Source organism: Sodiomyces alkalinus, assembly GCF_003711515.1.
Source record: "Sodiomyces alkalinus F11 unplaced genomic scaffold SODALscaffold_3, whole genome shotgun sequence".
NCBI lineage: Eukaryota > Fungi > Ascomycota > Sordariomycetes > Glomerellales > Plectosphaerellaceae > Sodiomyces > Sodiomyces alkalinus.
The window spans coordinates 781,160-797,595 of NW_021167081.1; the positions used below are offsets into that span (position 1 = coordinate 781,160).

Here is a 16,436-nt window from a genome sequence, read left to right on the forward strand (position 1 = left end):
CGTACATGTACCTTTCATGTTTGCCTTTGCCTTCAACTGGTCACCACGGATAGACACCTTCAACTAAGGTACCTTAGTGTACAACGACAAGTGGGAAAACAATAACTTACACACACTCACTCACATACATATAACAGTTCAACAGAACCATACATAAAACAGCTACACTCATGTAATGCGGCTAGGAAATGTTTTGCGAGTGTTGAGTAGAAAGGAAAAGGGAGACCAGAATATCTTTTGTATTTACGAAGTACCTTAGATAGGTATTCTGAACAAAAACCTCCCTGTCCCACAGGTACCTTACGTATCGTACCGGTACGTATTACAAGTTCCTTGGCGAATGGTGATCGTCTGTCCCAGTCCAGATCGGGAACAAAAAATACTCGTGTTGCGTGTGCCAACCCTTGGTTGCCAGCCAGACCAAAAAGAGGGCCCCCTTTTCTTGCCCGATCTTTTCCCTTCGTTGTTCGGCACTCGACACCAAAATCATCAGCCCCTTCTCGACTCTCCCTATCCCCATTCCCATTTTCTTTTCCTTACCCCGGGCCCGCCCGACTCACTTTCGTTTTTCCCTTTTCCCTTGACGTCGAGTTCAATCGTTTCTATTTCCATGTTCGAATTTCTTTTGGTTCGGAAAGACGAAGAGGAACGATAGGCGGCGCCTCGTGAACCAGATCATCGGTGTATTTATTACATCTTCTTCGCCATAGGTATTTTCACTGTCAGGCTTTGTTCTGTCGAGTTTTGAACCAGCATCGACCTCCCCTCGATTTCTCGACCCCGAATTTGTGTCGCCAACACGAAAGACTCGAATTCGGACGGACACCCGTGTAGCATTGCACATCACGAATCCTCCCTTGCCGTCTCGAGCAACGATACGACGTGCGACTCGACCGAAACGTTAAAACTACACGCACTCCAAAACCCGTGGACTGCGTTGCCAACGACATACAGTTGCAAAGAGTCTCGCGCCTGGCAAGTTCATGGGAATAATTCGAGGTTGTTCATCTTAAGCACCAATATCCAAATACGACTGGGAAATCATTCCCGAGACTGCGGAACTTCGACTCGGGCGACGAAGGCGGTTCACGACAGTGCTCTCGAGAGAATCGTCGTGCCTACCTCTGGCCTGGTAGCTGGGCACCTAAAGCCGCTGCTAAATCAAGGGTGCTGCACGGCGTCTGAGCGGTACAAGAGGCAAGAAGTGCCCCGGCCTGTGGAAGGAAACTTTGAACGGTGTTGACTGCATTCTGAACGACCCGACCGCTTTGCCCCTCGCTGCAAAGTGACCGTCTGTCTCTTTTTTTTTTTTTTTTTTTTTGGCCCTCAGTCCAGCAATCGAAACACCGAAGTTGAGGCGGGACATTTTCATCTCGTCCAAAAGAAAGCTTCGAAGATCGGCTGAAACGCTAAACCTTTGTCCTGCCAAGGTACCTGCGAAGTACGAAATAATTGCGGAGTACCTACATTACCGGTATTTCGTACCACTTTTCCTGATCTCGTCTCCCAAGAAACCTGGCCTTACCCCACCCAATCGCACTTTAGCAGGGAGACTACCCAAAGTCAATCTTGCCTACCTACTGGAACTATCTACCTACGTTTTCAGGTCCTCCCTTCCTCTGACCCCTTCCTAAACATTTTAGTGAATGTTATTTTCAACTTTTAATTACCTTAACTTGGCAACCCATAACACAGTCCGTGTCACATCCGCGGTTTCTCGTCTCACCTTTTCTCCCACTCCCATCTCACTCTCATTCACCCTTTTTTTATCTTTGTTGTTGTACATTCTGCCAACTTGGTATTCAAACCGCAACCGCAGATTCGACATCTCTCGATTCCTGGTCCGTCGTAGCATCGCACCTTTCTCTTTCGTTCCCCCCCGGTCATCCTGCCCGAAATGCGCTACCCCACTGACATTTCGCCTTGTTGTCCACTGAACCCATGAATGAAGCTAACCTTACTCCGATTTCCAGGACCATGTCCCTTCCCGAAAGACCTGGGGCGAGCCCGTCGTACGATCGAAATGGATACCGACAATCACCTTCGCGACGTAACCGCCCGGTAGACATTGAGACGGGAGGATACTTCCCCGCAGAGGTTCCTCCTTCTCATCATCAACGTGGGCAATCTGCGACTTCCTTCGCCGAAACGATCGCCTCTCCTAATGGTAACTCAGAGAACATGCCTCTATCCCCCACCGGCGAACCCCAGCCTTCCACCGACGCTCAGCCCTTCCAGCGGAAGAGAAGCCTCATCAGGCCGGAGCGAAATCGCATCGACAAGGATCATCCGAATTACTACTACAGGAAACATGCCGCCAAAATGAACACCGTCCCTTCGTCCACTGGAAACGACCCCATCGTTGAGGATATCGAGGCGACCACCGACGTGTCGGGGGGTAGCCGAACCCATACTTTCGATGACCACTCGGACGTATCCCCGCCGCGGCGCAGAAGGCATAACAGCGCCGACCAGGAGAAGCACCCCCGCACTACGGCCAAGCGAATGTCTCGCCAAAAATCGAGCAAAATCATCAAGTCGAAGAAGCGGGCTCAGACTCCGGAGGAACAGATTCGACCTCCCAGCTTCTGGAACGTCTACTGTGCCGTCGTCACCTTCTGGTGCCCCGATTTCCTCCTAACATGCTGCGGGAAACGTGCCAAGGCCGAACAGCGGGCGTGGAGGGAGAAGATGGGTCTAATCAGCATTATCCTCTTGATCATGGGTTTCGTGGGTTTCATCACCTTCGGTTTCACTGCGGTGGTGTGCAGTGCTCCCCCGATGCGAATGAGGGTCAACGAAGTGACGGACGGCTACATGATCTTCCACGGCGTGGCCTACGACCTGACCAGGTCCCGCCACCCGCCTGCCGATGGCATACCTGCGATTAACCGTAACACTGGCGCCAACCTCCTTTTCGACCTGCCGAACATGGATAACCGGGGCAAGGATGGCAGCTTCCTGTTTCAGAACGTCAACGGCCGATGCAAAGGTCTCATCGACCTCGCCGAGGGGTCCGACGTGCCCTCCAACGACGATGGCGACCTCGCCTGGTATTTCCCCTGCAACGTCTTCAACCAGGACGGCTCGACCCAACCGAACCTGACGATTCCGTACTATCTCGGATACGCCTGCCACACCACAAGCAACGCCCGCGACGCCTTTTACCTGAACATGCGGAAATCCGCCGACGTCTACTTCACCTGGGAGGATGTGAGAAACAGCTCTCGCAATCTGATTGTGTACTCGGGCAGCGTGCTTGATCTGAACCTGCTGAACTGGTTCAACTCGAGTCAGGTGACCATCCCTGATCGCTTCAGGGAGCTTCGGGACACAAACTCCCCGGTGAACCAGGCCATCCGAGGCCGTGATGTCACCCGTTCGTTCCAATCCTCCGGCGATAAGCAGATTGCCGAATGTTTCGAGGAGATCATCAGGGTCGGGTCTGTCGATACGGACACCGTTGGCTGCATTGCGTCGAGGGTTGTGCTCTACGTCTTCCTAGCTCTCATTCTGTCCGTCGTCGTATCTCGCTTCGTCTTGGCCCTCATTTTCCAATGGTTCATCAGCCGCAACTACGCTGCCGCCAAGACGTCTCAGTCCAGCGACAAGCGGAAGCGGAACCAACAGATCGAGGATTGGTCCAACGACATTTATCAGCCGCCTCCAAGGATCACCGGCGACATCGGCAGCAGTGTCGGCGGCTCGGATCGCAGCAGCAGCAAGCGTGGAAGCTCGTTTCTGCCTACGACATCTCGCTTCTCTGCCGTCTACGGTGCCGAACGGATCAGTCCTTCGGCCAAGCGCGTGCCAACTACCATGTCGAGCTCTGGTGGTGGGAGCCAGCTCCTCCACCCCAACTCGATGTATCGCCAGGGTAACGACAGCCGGAGCAGCTTCCTTCGTTCGGACCCTTACGCCAGCAACGTCAGCCCCAGCGATGGACCTGGTCCGGCTGGGTTCATCCACGAGGCCGTGGTCCCTCAGCCACCGGCGGACTGGATGCCCCACGGTTTCCCGCTCGCCCACGCCATCTGCCTCGTCACGGCCTACTCCGAGGGAGAACTTGGTATCCGCACGACACTCGACTCGATCGCCATGACCGACTACCCCAACAGCCACAAGGTGATCGTCGTTATCTGCGACGGTATCATCAAGGGTAAGGGCGAGAAGGCGTCCACGCCGGACTATGTCTTGGGTATGATGAAAGACCAGACTGTGCCCCCCGAGGAAGTACAGCCTTTCTCGTATGTTGCGGTGGCCAGCGGTTCGAAGCGGCACAACATGGCGAAGATCTACGCTGGATTCTACGACTATGGGGCCAAGTCTGCGATTCCGGTCGATAAACAGCAGCGCGTTCCCATGTTGACCGTGGTCAAGTGCGGTACCCCCGACGAGGCTCACAAATCGAAACCCGGCAACCGCGGCAAGCGTGACAGTCAGATCATCCTCATGTCGTTCCTCCAGAAGGTCATGTTTGATGAGCGTATGACGGAGCTCGAGTTCGAAATGTTCAACGGACTCTGGAAGGTGACAGGGATATCGCCGGACTTCTATGAAACGGTTCTCATGGTCGACGCCGACACCAAGGTCTTCCCCGACAGCTTGACCCACATGATGTCGGCTATGGTCAAGGATCCCGAGATCATGGGGCTCTGCGGCGAGACCAAGATCGCCAACAAGCGAGACAGCTGGGTCTCGGCTATCCAGGTGTTCGAGTACTTCATCTCGCATCACCTGGCCAAGTCGTTCGAGTCCGTTTTTGGCGGTGTCACCTGTCTGCCCGGCTGTTTCTGCATGTATCGGATCAAGGCGCCGAAGGGGGCGCAGAACTACTGGGTACCCATCCTGGCCAACCCGGACGTGGTGGAGCACTACTCGGAAAATGTGGTCGACACGCTCCACAAGAAGAACCTGCTGCTGCTCGGTGAGGATCGGTTCCTGAGTACACTGATGCTGAAAACATTCCCCAAGCGGAAGCAAGTGTTCGTCCCGCAGGCCGTCTGCAAGACCACCGTCCCCGACACATTCATGGTCTTGTTGTCCCAGCGTCGACGATGGATCAACTCTACTATTCACAATCTCATGGAGCTGGTGCTCGTTCGAGATCTGTGCGGTACTTTCTGCTTCAGCATGCAGTTTATCGTTTTCATCGAGTTGATGGGCACATTGGTCCTTCCAGCTGCCATTGCATTCACTTTCTATATTGGTATGTTTAAGCTGGTCGTTGTCGCCCGTGTTCATTAAGGGTTCTTTTTTTTTTATCTCTTCTTCCTCCTTTCCCCCCTTATTTTGCTCTTTTGCATTCTCTTGCCACCGCAACGAAGACGTGTCTGGCCTAACTCAACCAACTCTCTCTAGTCATTATTTCGATCATCAACTCACCACCCCAAATCATCCCACTCATTCTTTTGGCGCTCATTCTCGGTCTCCCGGCGGTGCTGATCGTGGTGACGGCGCACTCGTGGTCCTACCTCGTCTGGATGCTCATCTACCTCGTCTCCCTCCCGATTTGGAACTTTGTCCTGCCGACGTATGCCTTTTGGAAGTTTGACGACTTCTCGTGGGGCGATACTCGAAAGACGGCGGGCGAGGCGTCGAAGAAGGGAGGGCACGAGGCCGAGGGCGAGTTCGACAGCAGCAAGATCACGATGAAGCGCTGGGCCGAGTTTGAAAGGGACCGGCGCACGAAGAACAACTACTGGGGCTCCAAGGAGAACGTAGTGGGCGGGGGGAGAAGCTGGTCGATGCATCAGCCGCAGGGCCAACAGTATGAGGAAGGCTACTACTCGGATGCATGAAGAGAGAACGGGCATTGAGGAGCAGCGACGATGCGAGGATGCGAGGATGCGTCGTACAGCACTACTTTCTTTGTCGGGCTTTTTCGAGACGGGGGGGGGGCGCACATTATATACATTTTAGAACATGGGGACAATTGTCGTTCCCGTTCTTCCAAGACGGGGTCCGCTTCAGGGAAGTGTAATCAGGTTCTGGACGTCGGGATTTCGCGACGGCCGCGGCATGTTCATGGCTGCTGGTGTTCTTTTTCTGTGCATGGCTTGTGTTGACTTTGGGGTCTCGAATCATGTCACCTTGAGTGGGAAAGACCCTTGATTGCCCAGTTCCTTTGCCATTATATATATACTGCATGTGGCGTTCCATTAATTATTCTTATGCCGTATTGCGTTTGCGATTCCACTTGAGTCTCTCTTCTTCTTCTTTTCTTCTTCTTTTCTTCTTCTTTTCTTCTTCTTTTCTTCTTCTTTGGAGAACATGACAATATGATGAGCCACAATTGACCAATAGCGAGGCCGGCGTGGTTATACAAATAATTTATAGATAAAGTGAGCATGATTGTACGACGTATGCCTGCCTTTATGAACGACGGGTCCGTGGTCTGTGGTTTCTGATGCAGGCAGCCGGGAAATGGTAATTGGGAGCGACGGCGGGGTTCATCGGCGTGGGTCGCCTCTGGGTCTCTACCCCGTACGTGTACGTGTACTTCGCGGACCTCGTGATGCCCTTTACATGATCTACCTACCTAGGCAGTACCCATGGAGAACGGAATTTTTCGCACTACCTTACCCGCCAGATTTATGATCAGGATTGGATGCGGGGCGGGTAAGGGACAAGTACTTCCGGTCTCAAAAGAGGGTATTCGGACTTTGTGTGATCTATCGAGGAAGGGAAAGACAAAGCGAGAAAGAGCGGCATCGGCAGTTGTGTCCGGAGCACGGGGTACAGAATACGTTACAGAGTAAGGTATCTATATGTACAAGTTTCCGCGACTTTGCCAACTGGTTATACACGTACTCAATATCCCCATACCTGTAACTACCTACCTACCTTATCAAGGAACATGGACTGAAAATGGTAGATAAAAATGTTCATGTATCCGTACTCCTATCAGGCCAAGGCCATCTCTAACGCACACGTAAGGTAAGGTAATCTTTGTTGACGTCCGGCCTGTTACTCCGTAACTGACTTCCAGGTTGATAGGACATGGATCATCGTATGGCTGACAGCCACCGACAGCTACCTAGCGCTGGTGGGGGTGAGCCGTGCCCACTCCCCCGTATTCTTGTGCCGGTATACCTACCTTGTAACTCAACACTGTCAAACCTACAACGTAGGTAAACTACCTAAGGTAGCGAGCGCTTGGTGGGGAAGGAAGAAGGGGGATTGCTGATTCCCGAAATGGGGACTTCTTTTCGTTTAATCCCCAATTCAGGGTAGTCTCGTTCCATGCCCATGTGCATGTGCCCACGTACTGTACCTACCTTACCTTATTACCCATGTGCCCCATGTCGTCTCCGTCTCCCCCCTTCCTTGGCTTTCTGGTTTATCGCCACAAAGACGAAGACAGCGACCCGTCTCTTTCGTCTACCTCCGTACCGTGCCTTACTCTCCCAACAACCACCACTACCACCACCGACACATCGCTCGATCAGGATCTAGGGGCTCGGACAAGCATCAACAACGTGTCCAGATATCTCTTTCCGATACGTTTACTCAGTCCCCCTCTTTTTCTTTTCTTTTCTTCCCTTCCCGTTTCATATCAAGGCTTTCTTTCTACAGTCTCCCCACCACACTTTGTTGGACTTTCGGCCTCGTAGGCTTCAGTGCCCCGATCACCAGCTCCGAGTTGCTTTACGAAGATCGCACCTGGCAGCCTTCAGGTTACCAATTAATTCATTGTGCCCTGATTTATCAGCGTGTGTACACTAGAAGAGAGGGCGAAAGAGCGAGAGAGCGAGAGCCAGAGAGCCTACGGGGAACAGGGTACTCTGAACCCGTCGCGTATTCCATCACACCGGTTATCCCAGCCCTGTGGTTCAAATTTCGCGGTCCCAGCCGTCACGTCACCCGACCGACCGACAACCCTCGTTTGGTGCCAGAACCAGGCCCCAAACTCGTCTTACCACTGACCCTGACCCTGACCCTGACCTTGGCCTTGGCCTTGCCCTTTCTCCCCATCCCACCACGGCAAACCACCAACAGCATAATTTCCCCTTTTGGAGAGCGCCGACAAAGAGAAGAAAGAAAGACAGAGGAAAAGATAAAAGGACAAAAAAATAAATAAAAGACCTCAATGGTTCTTCTCGCCCCAGCAAGCTTGCTCGACTGGTGGCTAGTAGAGTGACGGACGGAGATTGCGACACCATCTCGGCCGATTCAACAACCTTACAACCTCGCTTTCGCCGTTTTCAAAATTCCACAAAATCTGGTCGACCCATCACCCAAGTTTTTGGGTTTTCTTACCGTGCCACCGGTCCCTTCATGCCCACCAAACACCCGATATTACACCACCTTGGCCAACTACCACGATCGTCTGAACCGACATTCGACCTGTGCTTCTACCGCTTCTACCTCCTCCCCCACGTCCGTTCCTCAAAAAGCACGCGGCGAACGTCTCGTTTGGACGACGACTACTGAAACGACAACGAACGGTGACGGCAGCGACGGCAGCGACGACAGCGACGGCAGCGACGACAGCGACGACAGCGACGACAGCAAGGACAACGGCCCACATCAAACCACCCTGCCGACGCAGTAGTTCTCTCTCTCTCTCTCTCTCTCTCTCTGTTCCGCTTGAGTTCGACGAGTCGTCACCTTCCTCTCCTGGCACGCTTCTATCGCCCATACTACTGAGCGTCTCGACATGAATTCCGACGAAGACTTGAGCGATAGCGAAAATGGGGGCGTCCCGCTCTCGTACCATCATCACCTTCAGCCTCCCCACGCTTACGTCGCAGTGCCGCTTCCCTCGTCCTCTCCTGTCCACTCTGCCGGTTCCCCGGCTGGGACCGTCTTCAGCAACCATACGCTCTATCCCAATCCTCTCCCATACCACACCGCCCCTAGTGTCTCTCCATTAGCTTCGAACGTCGCCGGGGCCGACGGCGGCGATGTGATAGCCCCTTCATCTATCGTGTACACTTATTATCCCACCCACTACGGCTGGTATCATTCACAAGGAGCACCCGCCGCAGAATCGGCCGCAGGGGACCATGACGACCTGCCCCAGGGCGATTTTGACGTCCCTCTCCCGCCGTTGGACGAGACGATCCCACCACTCGAGGCCAATGGTGATGACGACTTTGGGGAGGACCCCGGCACTCAAATCTTCCTTGGCTCCCCGCAGCCCAACTCGCTCGCCCCTCAGAATTCCCCGCTTGATCACTTTCTCAAATTCTGGGCCGCCACCGCGGCTTGCTTCGGATCGGCGGGAAGGATGAAGGCGCCGTGGCTCTCCCAGGTGAACGAACAGCTTTCGGAGCCGTGCAGACGGGTGACATTGGAGCAACTATGCGGCGACGAGCGTGACGTCCAGGGCTTGAACTGGGCTGGCATGGGGATCACTCGGCTTGACGCTCGCGAGCGGAGGCTTTTGACGTACAAGAACTACACCAACAAACCGGGCTCGGATGATTACCAGGTGAGTATTTCCTCTACAAGTCGACTCTTTTGTTCCCCCGAAGCAGCTGATATCTGACCTGCGTTCTTCACTCCCGCTTTTAGCACCTGGCCGGCTGGGCGATACGGAGCTCAGAAAGCCACTTCAAATTTCGCCGTATGGACATTCGCCGGAATACCCATCTTGCGCATTTCCAACTGCGCAACGTGCTTGCTTGCTCAGGTCGGAGCCATGCCTTCTATCCTGGACTGAGGGCGGTCTACAGAATGAACCTTCTTTCCGGCCACACCGAGGTGGCCATGGATCTCAGCGACATGGTCAACGGCCTAGTATCGACGCTTGACGCCAAATGCGGCGTGGTCATCGCCGGCACTTCTAACGGCGAGTACTGCATGCGCAACACGTACTCGCAAGACAGCAAGTTCGTCGACGGTCAAATCACGTCGAGTAGCAGCGCCATCACAAATCACCTCCAGATCCACGAATCGAGAACTTCCGACGGCCCATTGGTCGCCTTTGCCTCGAACGACCAGGGCTTTCGCGTCATGGACGTCCAGACCCAGAAGTTCCTACTAGATACGGCCTACTCGTTCCCTCTCAACTGTACCGCTTTATCCACCGACCGCCGACTCCGCGTCCTGGTCGGCGACAGTCATAACGTCCTGATCGCCTCGGCCGATACGGGCGAGATCCTGCAGGAGCTCTGCGGACATCGGGATTACGGATTCGCCTGCGCCTGGTCCGGCGACGGTTGGACGGTGGCCACCGCCGCCCAGGACAAGACGGTCATGATATGGGACGCCCGGCGGTGGACCGACTCGAACGGCGCGAGCACCCCTCTGACCACCGTCCAGTGCGAGATGGCCGGCGCCCGCAGCCTCCGATTCTCCCCCATTGGCAGCGGGCCCCCCGTCCTCGTGGCGGCCGAAGAGGCGGACTACGTCAACATCATCAACGCCAAGACCTTCCGGGGCAAGCAGACCTTTGACATATTCGGGGAGATTGGCGGCGTGGCCTTCACCAACGACGGCCAGGACCTCGACGTTCTCTGCATGGATCCTTCGCGCGGCGGCATCATCCAGCTGGAACGCTGCAATTTGGGCTCCAAGTCGAACGACCGTGGTGATGAGTTCCCCTTCAGGGCTGTTCCGTGGTGGGCGAGGCGGCGGCAGGATGATGACCAGGCTTGGTCCATGTCCGGATACCGCGCCGAGGCCTCCTCCCGGTTTGAGGAATCGCCGCCGCATCCTAGGAGTCGCGTATACCTTGACGACATGGAGCCTTTCTGATGCCATTTTGACGCGATACCCTGAGGTCGCACAGGGGTGCAGGCCGCCTGTGAGGAGGGGTGGGTGTTGGTTTTTATTTCCTCCGTCATTCGCACGTGATTTCGGCTTGGGACTCACATGGGGCCACGCATCGTTTCTAGCCACGTCCTTTTAGCATCAACCCTCGAGCCCCCCCTTTTTTTTTACTTTTCTTTTTGCGTTTTCCCTTTCCTGCGAAATATCACGATGAGAGGGTCTTGATCGTCCGCATAGACATTAGCTGGGACTATGTGTTTTTGGTGCGTGGATCCAGGAGTTGATTTTTCTATGTATTGGCATTGGCAAGGAAATCACGAGTCAACGAATACATCAGCAAGAGGATATAACCCGTGGACGGGAAGTCCATTTTTGTCGAGTTGCCGTCATTTGGTTTTCATTTCATTTCATTTCGTTGGAAAGGAGAGGAGCATTCATGGTGTTCTGTGACGAGGAGGGTTCAACTGACTTGCACCAAACATGGAGGGATGGGTGGTTAGAATATCTAGGGTCATCTATTCTTTGGGCTAGGCGGGAAATATGGATAGAAAAGTGAGCAAGGGACCTGCCATCGATGAAGATGCTTTCCAGCAAAATTCTCTGTAGTTGGGGAGATGTCTTTTCTCCATATTGTGAAGTGCCAACTGTGTGAAGAATTTCCATGCATCAGGCATAGACAGGATAGCACTCCGTGATAGACGAAGACGGGAAATATACTGAGAGATTGCTGGTTCTTGAGATTTCCTGATGGTAAGTGAATTTTTTCGTGTAGAATGACTTGTGCACTTCATTCAAGCAGCAACAGCAAAAATAATAGCATCAGAACGGAGACTATATATCCCATCACCTAGCTCAGAGTTTAAAAAATATACAACACCGGGTATTCGCTGGTGGTCACCCACCCAACTACTAATCCGGCCCTCACTGGCTTATCTAGGGGAGAGCGGACGGGATCCCGAGTTTTCCAGTGGGTATGGTCGTATATGCCAGTCCTTCGTAATCGTAGACCTTATAAAGTGGGTCCGAAGACAATGGCATCAACAACCGAAAAGCAATAGTAAGAGCATAGAACACCCTGTATCCACCGACCACGGCCGTCCTCACATATTGCCAGTCACCTGTCCAAGCACATTGACAGATCAGAGTCAGACAAGAGGAACCCGAGGAGCTGAAGTTCAGGTGCAGACACTCTATGCAATGGACACTTAAAAGGCTCGGATGTCTGGACAGCGATATGTAATGAACGCCGATGATGGAATAGATTCCAAGAGCGAAATGATGACGGTGGCGAGGTTCAACTCAACACAGACTCACGGGGTTGCTTATACCGTGCTCAACATGCTCAACATATGATACTACCATGTTCCCATTCAAGAGGTGTCACTGACAGATTGAAGACGGACTGAAATTCTGCTCGAAAAGCACAAGTAGCAAAGGATGGCCTTGACCTAGGCCGTGCCAGACGACAAATAGACGACCCTTCCGATCCTCAGATATGACCAACGGGATAATCAAAACCAAGGACGGCCTGAGAAACACCAAGGACGCAAGAACAGAGCAGCAGACGAGTAGGTCGGTAAGCACGGAAGACAACACAAGGACAATGAGGGGAAGCCGTGCTTTCATGTACAATTCAAACTAAGAACTATAGACCGGGGCTTGGGGTCCTGCTGTACACAGAGAAACTCAAATCGCCTTCAAAACTTCCACGACAAACGGACAAGATTTCAGCCAAGAGGGGAAAGCGGAGAACCAAAGGTCTTATCTAAAACAGGTCGCCACAGCCCCAGTGCTGCTCGCACTGGCAGGAGCCGGGGTCCTTCCACCCATCGTCGTGGAAAGAGAAGAAAACGGTCTTGTCACCAACGAGCTCGCGAATGGAGCGTATGGCCTCGCGCTGCTCCTGCTGGCCAGGGATGGCGCGGCCGTTGGGGACACCGGCGGTGGGCCAGCCGCACTCGAGGTTCAGGGCGGGCTTGAGGCCGCAAATGTCGTTCTGCAGGATGTCGAGCTGGTTCTGGACGAACTGGCCGGCCTCGGAAGGAGAGACATCGGCGTTGAAGTAAGGGTGGACCTGGCCGCCGACAATGTCGATGACTGAGCAGAGAGCGGAAGCGACCTGGGGCTGCTCCCAAACGTTGAGGGTCTCGGCGGTGGTGTAAGGGCCCGTGTAGCCGGCGCCGTTGAGAGCCTCCTTGACGGAGACGATGAGCTGCTTCAAGCTCGCAGCGTCGCAGCGACCCTGGAAGATGCACTCGTTACCGACAACGACGAGGTCGGTGATGGCCCAGTTAGCCCACTCGACAATGGCATTGACCTGCTCCTTGATATCCCGAGCGTTGGGGTCGCAGGTGTCCTTGACGAAGATGCCGATAATGAGGTGGAGACCGTACTTCTCAGCAGCGCCGCCAACGTTCTGGAGGGTATCGCAGTCGGTCGAGTAGATGCGAACGACAGTGAAGCCGGCCTCGCTGATGCGCTTGATGTCAGAATCGACCTGGGTGGCGCTCTTGCACGAGCCAGAGGCGTCTTCGCTGTAGGGAGTGTAAGTGATGGCCCAGTGGTCACCGGCACCACCGCCAATATCACCGCCGTTGCCAGGCTCCTCAGGCTCAGGCTCGGGAGCATAGGTAGGCTCGGGCTCAGGAGCATAGGTAGGCTCGGGCTCGGGGACAGGCTGAGAGGCCGGGCTGGTGGGAGCAGCGAGAGCGGGCTCCTTGGTGGTCCAGGGGCAGACAACGATGACGTTCGTCTGGGTGATGGTGGTGGTAACAGCCGGGCGAGTGTAGGTGCCAGGAACAACAGTAGTGATGGTGGGGTAGACAACGACGGTCTCCTCGACACACACAGTGGTGGTCGGGGCAACGGTGTAGGTGCCAGGCTCGGGGCAGACGAAGGTGGTGGTCTCGATCACGCTGGTGACAACACCATTGTTCGTCTGCTCGGTGGGGTAGGGGACAACGATGGTGGTCTCGTAATCAACCACGGTGGTGATACCGCCGTAGGTCTGGGTGCCCTCCGGGAGCTTGGTAGTGGCAGGGGCGCACACAGTGGTGGTCTCGGAGACGGTGATGGTGGTGGCCGGGAAAGTGTACTCGCCAGGGGTCGGGCACAGCTCCGGCGCATCGGTCGGCAGGTCGACAGGAGGGACGAAGGTGGAGGTGGGCGCCTCAGGAACAGCAGACGAAGGAGGAGGGGGGATGCTGCTGGTCTCGGGGGAAGGGGGTTTGGGGACGACTGCAATGCGCCAAAGTCAGTAAACAGTGACGCTTCAAACAACAACCACACTTCGTTTGGGGATGGGCCATGGGAAACGTACGAGTCGCCTCGCCGTAGATGGTGGTGTACACCGTGGTGCAGCTAGGCACGCAGACCTCAGCATCGGTTCCTCGCTTGGCAAACATGCGGTGGGCATGACGGTGAGCAGAGGCGCTCGCACCCGCGGCGGCGGCGGCGACGAGGAGGATGGAGCCCTTCATCTTGACAGACGCAGACTAAAACTTTAATCGCTTCGCGAAAATAACTTTTTTATTAGTCTTTTTCTTCTTCTTTTTCTTTCCCTTGTTCAACGATTAGAACGAATGCCCGCTAAAAGAGTGAAGCGGTGGTGAGAGGTGGGTGAGAATGAAAAGACGAAAAAAATGTTGATCACATCAACTCCTTGACGATGGTTCGTGGGAAAGGGAAAAGGGAAGAGGAAAAGGAGCGAGAAACAGGAGCGGAAGAGGAGGCCGGGATGTTATTATTGCTGAGCCAAGTCTGGCTGGGCACAGGGCGCTGGGCACTGGGCACACCGCCGAGCCACGGTGAGTGGACTGTGGGTGGGTACGAAGCGAGTTGGAAGACAGGGGCCGGTGGGAGCAGGGATGTGATGGGATGCGATGGGATGCGATGGGATGCGATGGGAGGGATGCTTGTTCTTCTGTTCTTGGTAAGAAGAGACTTGTCCTGGAGGGGGTACTGGCCGTGATCCAGGGGTAGCATTCTAGCATGGTGGACGAGAGGCCATTCACACGTTGTGAAGCCGTGTCTTCCCATCACATCCCTTCAGAGTCGCTTCAGAGTATCGTACAACGTATCCGTAGGTACGTACATGCGAAGGACTCCATACACCGTAATGGACGAGGCCATTGGGCCCAACAGCCCAGCCCAGTATCGAAGAGGCCAGCACGGCGAAGCGCGAGCCATCAGGAGGCGTATGCGAGCGGTACAACGTAGATTTCGTGGTGAACTTGCCAACCACAGTGCTAAGGACAGGGTACACTGGTGGAGACAAGGCTCGGCAATCCATAGTCTCGAAATTGACCGTGACGACGCCTGGCTAATCAATACGTTGTGAGGACTGCACCAAAGAAGGAGGCAAAAGCAAAGGAGGATAAGAGATGAGAGAGGCCGGGGGGCATGAGGTTCGAGGGAATCTGAGTGGAGAAGCACGCAAAATGGGAAGTGGGGCAAGATCAGGGGCAACTTCCCATCGCGGAGCTAATCGTATCGTACAAGGTTGTATGTACGAACCAGGAACGTAAGAAATAGTGGATCCAAATTAATGGTAACTCCGGGAAATTAGGTACCTTAGGCATTGCGACCTTCGATGTTCGTACTGTATAGGTACATGGCGGTCTATTCATATGAAGTATCCGTCCTCCGTACAAAAACGAGATGGATGGACACCTCGAATCCGTGTGCTTCCTTTCCTTCCTTTTAGACATGGGCATCAAAAACTCAAAAGCATGGAACATGATGCTTCTTCTTCCTTCGCTAGCAACTTGACTACAAAATCGGGAGAGAATACGTTGTAGAATGGTTAGCTTCCGCCGCACTCCTGTTCCGTACCCTAGTCAATCTTGGTAAGGTACTCTGTTATGTTGCTCTGTTATTATCCGTATTTTGTCCTTTTGTCCATTTGTCCTACTGTCGACCGTTCTATTCTTTGTTATCGGTATCGCTATTCTAATACATTGTACCTCGTACAAGCTGCTTCTAACCGCAACCTCGTTCAAGTCCAATTTTCATTTTCCATGTGTCCTCGATCTCCTCTTTACTGGTAGCATTTCATTTACAGCCATGTGACGCCACTAAAAACAACCACAACCTGTACCTGCATCTGATCGCCACACCCAAAATCAGATCCAGGAACACTCGCACCACTAAACCAATGAGCAACTTGCACAACGCTGCCCCACTCCACCTCGTCACAACGCTACTGTACGAAGTACATACATGTACGTTGTAGTTACGTACTTCGCACTTGGAAGTCTGACTTATCTGTCATAAGGTATGGCTCAAACCCAAGTAATACTTTGTACGACCGAATTAATAATACCTCCTAAAAACATTCTTTCTACCTTACACGTAGTGCACTCCGTAAGGTACCTACCTACAATGTAGTTCGTTCCGTCGAGGGCTCCAGTCAAAGCTCGTGCGGACACTGAATAATAACAAGTTCGATATATGTACAAAATACTTCGTCCGGATACTCCTTAATCATCCGTATCCATAAATCGCCCTCATCGAGACGCCGGGTGCCTGCCGACCGGTCCACCTGAAATCGCCGGGCCCAAGCGGCCGCCGAGGACTAATCTCGCACGTTCTGAAGGCCAAGCTTCCTAACCCAAGCGGGCTGCCCCTAATTGCCTCGACAGATTGAGGAATCTCGAGCGGCGATCAACCTCCAAACATGGGCTTTTTTCCCACTAGGTCCACTTTGGATGTTG

The 16,436-nt window shown here is 53.8% G+C and overlaps 4 protein-coding genes across 4 annotated transcripts; 2 read left to right on the top strand and 2 right to left on the bottom strand.

Moving 5' to 3' along the window:
- Positions 1 to 340: 340 nt before the first annotated feature.
- Positions 341 to 8,557, top strand: SODALDRAFT_358123 (hypothetical protein; the record flags this gene model as incomplete). The annotated part of the gene is made up of 16 exons (XM_028614071.1): positions 341 to 349; positions 416 to 564; positions 754 to 936; positions 1,053 to 1,094; positions 1,187 to 1,285; positions 1,696 to 1,841; positions 1,952 to 5,209; positions 5,362 to 5,770; positions 5,958 to 6,097; positions 6,416 to 6,486; positions 6,683 to 6,738; positions 7,000 to 7,054; positions 7,367 to 7,481; positions 7,617 to 7,715; positions 7,827 to 7,891; positions 8,153 to 8,557. 16 exons carry the CDS (start codon positions 341 to 343, stop codon positions 8,555 to 8,557), a joined length of 5,301 nt encoding a protein of 1,766 aa, XP_028467515.1.
- A 105-nt stretch (positions 8,558 to 8,662) lies between these two features.
- SODALDRAFT_274625 (WD40 repeat-like protein) lies at positions 8,663 to 10,707 on the top strand (the record flags this gene model as incomplete). The annotated part of the gene is made up of 2 exons (XM_028607948.1): positions 8,663 to 9,439; positions 9,523 to 10,707. The coding sequence occupies 2 exons, from the start codon at positions 8,663 to 8,665 to the stop codon at positions 10,705 to 10,707; spliced, it is 1,962 nt and encodes a 653-aa protein (XP_028467516.1).
- A 417-nt stretch (positions 10,708 to 11,124) lies between these two features.
- On the bottom strand, positions 11,125 to 14,201 carry SODALDRAFT_358125 (glycoside hydrolase; the record flags this gene model as incomplete). The annotated part of the gene is made up of 8 exons (XM_028614072.1): positions 11,125 to 11,186; positions 11,288 to 11,366; positions 11,440 to 11,507; positions 11,808 to 11,840; positions 11,928 to 12,020; positions 12,111 to 12,341; positions 12,505 to 13,959; positions 14,042 to 14,201. The coding sequence occupies 8 exons, from the start codon at positions 14,199 to 14,201 to the stop codon at positions 11,125 to 11,127; spliced, it is 2,181 nt and encodes a 726-aa protein (XP_028467517.1).
- On the bottom strand, positions 14,057 to 14,991 carry SODALDRAFT_331825 (hypothetical protein; the record flags this gene model as incomplete). Its single annotated transcript, XM_028611555.1, has 1 exon — positions 14,057 to 14,991. A coding segment is annotated over exon 1 (385 nt), but the record flags the coding sequence as incomplete, so codon positions are not given.
- Between the last annotated feature and the right edge of the window lie 1,445 nt (positions 14,992 to 16,436).